An 8,824-nucleotide genomic window follows, 5' to 3' on the forward strand; every position below is an offset into this window, starting at 1 on the left:
TAAAGTTAACGTTAATTACTATTTTTGACGCCAACAGATTTTGGCGATTTACATACCAAACGAATCGGAAATTCGCTAAGAATTTTTTGATATGCTATACATTACAATCCCCTTGTGTGTAAATGGTTAAAATTGACGAAAACTAGAAGCATTTCGATTTTGCCATACATTTGTTCTGCTCATTTGTGAGATTTCCTACCAATGCCATCAATAACGAGCAACTTATCGACGAGCAACAAAGGGGAATATTTGTTAAAGTATAAATATTGAATCTCGCTAAGGGAAACTCTAATCCTATTCCTCCTCTTATTCGTCCTGATAAGTCAGAACGATTGATAACACCTGCCAAAAAGGCTAATGCAATTGGCAACAATTTCGCTAGTTCACACAATCTTGGCCAGAGCATTACAAGTCCGTTTGAAGCTTCGGTGAATGATACTGTAAGGGCTATTGACAATATCCATTCAGCACCTCAAGAGAATGAAATCATCTCGACTGAAGAGGTTATCTCGGTTATACGCTCGTTGAAGAATATGAAGGCCCCCGGCTTCGATAGTATGTTTAATATTGAGTTGAAACATCTTAGTAACAACTTATATGAATTATGACTTCTGTTTTCAACAGATCACTTGGCTACTTGCCCACGAAGTTGGCAAAAGTGATCCCGATACTAAAACCCGGAAAAGATCCTTCTTCTTCAAAGAGCTATCGACCAATTAGCCACCTCCCAGCATTTTCGAAAGTATTCGAAAAAAATATATTAACGCGCATTCTTGCTTTTGCAGATGAGCACAATATATTTTTGGATGAGCAGTTTGGATTCCGAAAAGGCCACTCTACCATTCACCAGCTTCGTAGAGTATACAACCTAATCAGACGAAACAAGTCAGTTTTAAAATCATCTGCCACGGCACTTCTTGATGTCGAAAAAGCATTTGACAATGTCACCTTCGTGCCAAAGGAAATGAACCCGCCCAACGCGCCGGAGCTTCGCCCAATAGAGAAATATTGGGCGATTATGAAGCAGGCCCTCCGGAAGAACTCAAAAGTTGTCAAATCGGAGGCGGACTTCAAGAGAAAATGGATTTCTGTTCAAAAAAAAACTACAACCTGACGTTGTACAGAACCTTATGGACGGGGTAAAGAGGAAGGTGCGAGCATACGGGCTTGGGCTCGAAGTATGAATAAAAAGAAAATGCCAAAAGTTGTTTAATAGTTTTTATTTTACTGTCTAAAATTTTCAAAAGGATCGGTCTACTGGGCGAATTTCTACAGCGTTTTTTCCGTGATGCAATTTGATGTGACACACCCTTTAGTGACTTGTTTCTCTTCATTATATTTGTCACTTTAACCAGTTGATGAACTGTTGAGTGGCCTCTTTTAAAACCGGATTGTTCTGCTCTTATAATATTATTCGTTCCAATATGCTCTGTCATTCGCTTCAAAATGATTTTTTCTAAAATTTGCTGATGTTAGATAGTAGACTAATAGGACTATAACTTTTTTCTGATGTCGGATCTTTACCCGGCTTAATAATCGGAATCACTTTGGCCTCTTTCCAGTTCTTAGGAAAGTATCCTAGGTTGAGGCAAGAGTTGAATATTGAAGCTAATACTTTATACATTTTTTCGCTAATCTTTTTCAATACAATGTTGAATATTCCGTCAAAACCTGATGCTTTCATATTTCTAGCGAATTTTATAACTTTTTTGACTTTATCTGCAGTTACTTTCTGATGATGTGGTAGGTTACTGTTTGTTCGTTTTAAGGTGTTTATTGATTCTATCGCTGATCCTTCATAAGGGCTGACAAAACTTTCGCCGAGTTTGTGAGAATTACACATATGATTCGCTATTGCATTGGCCTTTTCATAGGGAGTCACTAACGTTAAATTTTCTGTAATTAATGGTGTAATTTTGTCACAACCGTGACGAACCTCCGATAGGGCAAGCCGCATTCACCCCTGGATGTGTACATCTTGACGAATAATGACGGAGTATTTCGAGTCGCTGCCATTGGTAAACAAATAAACAAAAGGGATTGCGGCCATTGGTAACAGAACAAACAAAAGATACTGAGAGTGAAAAGTTGTTGTTCAATGTTTAGAAAATATTATTACAGTTAAATTGATTTTATTAAATTAAAAATAAGGTAAAATCATGTGATTCTTACAAATATCGACCTAATCAAAGCATTAAATTCCAGAGCGATCGAAGCAGATAGATGAAAATTACTGGAGAAGATTAAACGTGAGTGTTTACTTTGAACAATTGCTAAATTCAATACGGTTTCTATAGGACCTGAAAAGAAAGAATAGATGAATTAGATTAGTAACTAAAATCAATTAAATACTTTATATACTTTAATATACGTTTATTTGTTTATGTTTGTAAAACTTGCCTTATTGATGTTACTAGTTTTAAAATCAAATTTGTCATTCTTGTCATTCAAAGGAATTTTTTAACAATCAAATAAAAACGTTATTAAACCGGAAGACTGCAGTAATTTTTTTCAACAAATTTGCTGGGGCTTGTTTTTCATTATTTTTGTCAATTTCCAGAATGGATTGGAGCTTTTCTTTAGGGTAGCTACCGTATTTGCGAATTTATCATTTCTAATGTTATTCATACAGACATGTACAATTTCTCGAAGCCTATTAACTATTTGTTTGTATTTATTATTTCGGGTTCTTTGGTATAGTCTATTATATGCATTTATTTTTCCGATTAACATTAACGATCAACGATTTCCGATTTCCGATTATTTTTCTGATAAAAAAAAATCCGTAAACCTGTCAATTTAAACGTACCTCGCCGTTACTTTAATCTGCCTTGTGTATCTTCTCACCGCGTTCTGGAGCGTCGTTTGGATGATGTTAAGCGTCACTTCAATGTCGTTAGTCGGGGGTTGATCTCCTCATTAATGCAGTTATCTACGTATCTTTGAAACTGCAACCAGTTAACGTGATGGAAATCTCTCAGGAATTTTACGTCTCGTGTATTTACTGCTTCACCCAACATCACCACCACAGGATAGTGATCTGAGCCTAGGGCTACGATTGATTTCGGATCACTTACTGGACACGTCAGGTTGGACAGTAATATATCGAGCGTAGTTGTGAATCCTTCTGGCGATATGTATGCCGGTGTTGGAGAGTGGAGCACTGTGTAATGTCCGTTATCGATTTCTTCTTGCAGCAGTTTTCCATTAGTGTTATTTCGCGTATTTCTCCAATTAACATACCTGGCATTAAGGTCTCCCCCAATAATAAAGTTACCTCCTCCTGTAGTTATCTTCCTCCAGTCCTGCTTCAGGATTCGTTTTTTCCCATCTCTCAAAATTGCTTGCTTGTTACAGTAAACGGTGACTATTTCAATTCTTCCATTGCTGGTTATTTTGAACATTCTATAATTGCAGCTATTTCTGCCTGAAAAACTGTTGGCCAGTAGAACATGATTGAACCATTGCGAACCTTCGTCTCATACTGAACGAGAATGTTCGATCAGTCTGTATGGAATGTCATAATTAGTCCTAGGTTCCATCCAATCACTGTTCATCTCTGAGGCTGGGCCAATGGGTAAGAGATTCAGGATGCTCAAGTGACTAGTTTTGTCCCCGTCTAGTATTTTTTCCATCTTTTAAGCTTTAGAGCGCTTTTTTTAGTCTCTAGCTGAACATATTGGTTCAAAGGCACTCCTCCAATGCCTTTGAAGGAGTGCCTTGATGCGCCTTGATCCAGTAATTGCAACGCATGCTAGTCGTTAGAGTTTGTTTAGCTTTCTTGTAGCTACAGTCTCCTTAGTCTTTGGCCACCATACAAGTGAGACGTAGGTTATCCTAGGCCGCACAATTGCAATGTAGACCCACATAACCATTTTTGGTTTAAGACCCCATGTTCTTCCTATCATTTTAGACTGAGTTGGCTTTGCTGATTATTGAATCTAAGTGCGCGTTCCAGTTTAGTTTAGCATCTAATATAACACCTAGATATTTCACTGAAGCGCTGCTTTTTATTTCCTCTTCCCCAAGATGTAAAGACTGCAGATGCAGTTTTTTCTTTTTGGTGATTTGGTAATTGTTGTTTTTGAGGGATTTATGCTCAGACCATCTGTGATACACCAAGATTGTGTAAAGTTTAAGGCCATCTGCATTCTGCTCGATAATACGTCGTCGAAATTGCCACGTACCATTATGACTAGATCATCGGCAAAGCCCACAACCCCGAATACTTTTCCCTCTAAACTTATCAGAAGGTCGTCAACTACAAGTGACCAAAGAAGGAGTGATAGAACCCCTCCTTGTGAGCAACCTTTCGTTGCAATCACATATGTTGACGACCCGCCCAGCTCCGAGGTGATTCGTCTATGTGTGAGCATGCCCTGGATCTATTTGACTATGCAGTTATCGAAGTGTCTTTTTCTCATAGCTTGTGCCATTGATAGATAAGAAGCATTATCAAAGCCATCTTCGATGTCAAGAAAAGCGCATAGAGCGGTTTTTTTTACCAGAGATATGTTTCAATTTTTGTTACAAGCGTGTGTAGCGCTGTTACTGTGGATTTGCCAGATTGGTAGGCAAACTGGTATTTAGATAATGGGCATTTGGACATGAATACAGACTTTATGCATTTATATAATACTTTTTCACAGTTTTCAGCAATATTGATGATAAACTAATTGGTCTGAATGCCTTTGGGAGTGATTTGTCATGTTTCCCCGCTTTTGAAATGAAAGCTACTTGAACAAGTCTTCATATCGAAGGAATGTGCTCTAGTATCAGACTTGCCTTAAAAATCTGGAATTAGTTTTGATTCTTTATTTTGAATCAGGGCTGGAAAAATCCCATCCCAAAATCCCATATCCTTTGCACTTTTAGGTCTTGTGAGGTACATTCGGGAACAATTTGTGTCGCCATTATAGCCAGGATTTGTATTCGGACAGATGTAGATCCCGGGAAGTGAGTCTTCATCAGTATGTCTAGTACTTCTGAGGGAGTTTATGTAAACGAACCGTCGTCCTTTTTAAGGGAACCTAGCCCGTTCGAATGGTCTTTTGCCAGAGTCTTATTGGGTCTAGTAAAGATTGGAATATTTTCAATGCTTTCGCAGTTATATACCCAGGATTTTCGTTTGGATCGTCTCAATTCTCTGCTGTTTTCAGTTAGAGCCGTTTTGTATTGATACCAGTTCGAAATAATTTTTGCTCTGTTGAACAGTTTCCGCGCAGTTTTGCGAAGCGGTTCAAGCCTTTTATTCCACCAAGGAACGTTTCTTGTTGAAGAAACTTTTCTTAGTGGGCAAATGCTGTTGTAGGCAGAGACTATCGTTTCGTTTAATTCTTTTGAAGCTGATTCAAGCTGCTGAATCGACCTTATTTTTGAGTTTAGAGTTTTTGACTCGAGTTCAAGGGAATACCGATCGCAGTTGTTTTTTTTTGGGATCTCGGTATTCTCTCTGAACTGTCATGCCACCGTCTCATTCAAAAATAATGTGTCAGACAAATACGCCTCTTCCGACAAATGCCAGTTATGATTTTATCCTGAAATAACCGGACTGCATAGCGTTAGGGCTAAAACTTCTTGTCTGATAGCGTTTATGAATGTTGGTTAATTTCCTTTGTTAGCTATATCTATGTTGTTTGACGAGAGAAATTCTAAAAGACACTCACCTCAATTGGTAATGTCGGTACTTGCGCACATTGTGTGATGAGCGTTGGCATCACATCCGATGATGAAGTCCTTGTTGGTTTCTCTACATCAGTTAACAAACGCCACTACCTGTCGTGGGGGAACCTCAGGAACGTCGCCAGGAAAATAAGCCGACGCATTTTTGTAGATTATATATATTTTTTAAATTTTGGAATAATAATACTTCTGAATCCGTTAACGGATTTGCTAATGTTGTTTGCACTTTTTTGCAATTACAGCGTTTAAACTTCGCTACTTTGCTACTTTATGAAAAACTTGCAGTGTAAAACATTGTCATAAAAGTAACCGTCTGCCTGTTTATTTTTGTTACCCCCTTCTCTAGCTGAATGTGCGTTGGACAGGTAGACTCAGGTAGCTTCCTGAGAACACAATATTCTTCCGAGGGTAGCAATTCGTGGGTAGATAATTTGTTAGCATATATAAACGAGTTGAACTTTCGGAGTTCAGTTTACAATTGAACCAACAACAGTGCGATCATAGCTATAGCTCTGAAGCAGCCTCGAAAATAATATAGTTTGAAAGAAAAAGTAGAACACTATGGGTCCAAACACTAAATTCATCCAGAACCAACAAGACTCTAATGTTGAGCTTGTCTACGTAAAGCTGACGGATTCGGCACTGGAAATGGTCGAAGAATATTTACGAAACCAACAAGGAAACCGGACATCCTCGAAGCCCACGATTCAGTTTCTCCCCAATGGAGAGGGCCGTTTAGCATTTCCTTCGGGAAATCTAACGTTTTCCATCTCGGACAACGATATTGGTGACCAGGTTGAGTGTATCAAACAGAGCGACGGTATGAATATGCAAAAAATGGGTAATCTGAAGCGCAAGGTGCAAATACACGCCACTGAAGACGTCTACCAAAAAACAACCCATCGAATGACGACTGATATAACAGAGAGGAGATCCAAATATGTGGAGGAAATTAAACCAAACGACAGGGATATTGGTCGGAAGGTGGTGAAGAAATTGCCGGAGCAAAAGTCATCATTGAAGTCCGTTGATAGTTCGGGAGTGGCGACTCGGGTGCACTCGTTCACAGCACCTGGTAGATATATCCCAAGGAAGAAGCCGACTAACGAACGTGAGTTTTCACTACCAGTGTTATCGAACACTAATCCTGTATCACCAAAGGAATCAGTGGACGGATTATCATTTGAGCGATACGACGATAACTTTATTGTACCAAATGCCAGAAAACCTCGTGTAGCGCATCAAAACACGAAAAACAGTCTTCCAACCATGGTATCGTTAGATCCACCCAAGGATAACCGACCAGCTTCTTCAACCACTTCAACCAAGCAAAAGTCATCATTGAAGTCCGTTGATAGTTCAGGAGTGGCGACTCGGGTGCACTCGTTCACAGCACCTGGTAGCTATGTCCCAAGAAAGAAGCCGGCTAACGAAAGTAAGTTTTCACTACCAGTGTTATCGAATACTAATCCTGTATTAGCAAAGGAAAAAGTGGAAGGATTATCATCTGAGCGATACGACGATAACTTTACTGTACCAAATGCCAGAAAACCTCGTGTGGCGCATCAAAACACGAAAAACAGTCTTCCACCCATGGTATCGTTAGATCCACCCAAGGATAACCGACCAGCTTCTTCAACCACTTCAACCAAGCAAAAGTCATCATTGAAGTCCGTTGATAGTTCAGGAGTGGCGACTCGGGTGCACTCGTTCACAGCACCTGGTAGCTATGTCCCAAGGAAGAAGCCGACTAATGAACGTGTGTTTTCACTACCAGTGTTATCGAATACTAATCCTGTATTAGCAAAGGAAAAAGTGGAAGGATTATCATCTGAGCGATACGACGATAACTTTACTGTACCAAACGCTAGAAAACCTCGTGTGGCGCATCAAAACACGAAAAACAGTCTTCCAACCATGGTATCGTTAGATCCACCCAAGGATAACCGACCAGCTTCTTCAACCACAACAGATGTGATTGGACAACACTCCACCGAATGCATTATACCAAATGCGAAAAATTCTCGGGTATCCCATTGTAACAAGGAGAATAATGAACCGAAAGTGAAGTCCAGATCAAAAAAGGCCGGGCACATTTCTTCTGCGACCAGGACTGATGCTGCGATGAATGATCACAAAGTAGAGAATGCGAAAAATACGACAAAACAGAATTCCAGCGATCAACCAACCGCTCCAAACGCAAGGAAGCGTCGAATCTCCCATTGCAATCAGAGAAGCTCAAACAAATCTGATGGCAGTGATACTTCACCACCAACGGCAACAAATGCAGTAGAACATCCCGCAAAAAGACCTCGTATAACTCATTGCGATAAGAAGAAATACGAACAATCGGTGGTATCTTCTTCGAATAAATCTGAAGGAAGTCGTAGTAATTCGAAATCTCGTGCACCTTCGAAGCAACTGGAAGACAAATGTAGCAAATTGTTGGAGTCAGAAGCAAAGCTGAATGAACAAATCAAACCGAAAGGACAGCATTCGGACGCTCAATTAACCATGATAACTTCATTGGAACAACGGCGCAAATATCGAGCCATCCATGATGATCTTTCCAAAGAATACCAGGAGCTAGCAGATGTAATCCATGGAATAAAGAAAAGGTGTGTCATGCTCGAAAGATCGTTGATAAGAAAGCGGGATGACGAAGCGATGCGCAAAGCCATTGAGAATGATATCTATAAAGAGTGGCAGCAATTCGAGCCGGCCAGAGATAAATTTGAGCATCTGCGAATTAATCTAATCACAGTGACAAAACTTATCAACGAGTACGATCGGTCTATCATGTGTATGAAATAATGTTATTTTAGTTTAAGCTCGATCTCTACCAGTTTTTTTTTGCTTTTAATAAAATATCTATGTTAAGTAAAAGTATTACATGTTTTATTGTATGGTATTTTCCCCAGAACGAAGCAATGATTTCGGAATTTCATCTTTCGTCTTAGGAGTTGGCAACACCATCTCAGATAGCAGTGCAGTGTTGTGGGTGTAAAGAAATTGGTCATTTAAGCAACTCTGCATACTTGAAATAGTAAAGAAATGGTTTTTGGGTTGTTTTTTTCTTCAAAGTTTTTTTTCTGAATTTTTGACAAAAAATTTTAACTCGAAAACTATAATGCATACAATA

General features: G+C 39.2%; 1 protein-coding gene across 1 annotated transcript; it reads left to right on the forward strand.

Moving 5' to 3' along the window:
* Positions 1–6,243: 6,243 nt before the first annotated feature.
* Positions 6,244–8,496, forward strand: LOC129773435 (RNA polymerase II elongation factor Ell-like). Its single transcript, XM_055777043.1, has one exon. The coding sequence runs from the start codon at positions 6,244–6,246 to the stop codon at positions 8,494–8,496; it is 2,253 nt and encodes a 750-aa protein (XP_055633018.1).
* Positions 8,497–8,824: the final 328 nt, after the last annotated feature.

The sequence above is a fragment of the Toxorhynchites rutilus genome, chromosome 3 (genome assembly GCF_029784135.1).
Source record: "Toxorhynchites rutilus septentrionalis strain SRP chromosome 3, ASM2978413v1, whole genome shotgun sequence".
In the NCBI taxonomy this organism is placed as follows: domain Eukaryota; kingdom Metazoa; phylum Arthropoda; class Insecta; order Diptera; family Culicidae; genus Toxorhynchites; species Toxorhynchites rutilus.

Excerpts from the sequence above, each read along its gene's own strand:
- LOC129773435 (XM_055777043.1), top strand. The coding sequence starts at position 6,244 with ATGGGTCCAAACACTAAATTCATCCAGAACCAACAAGACTCTAATGTT.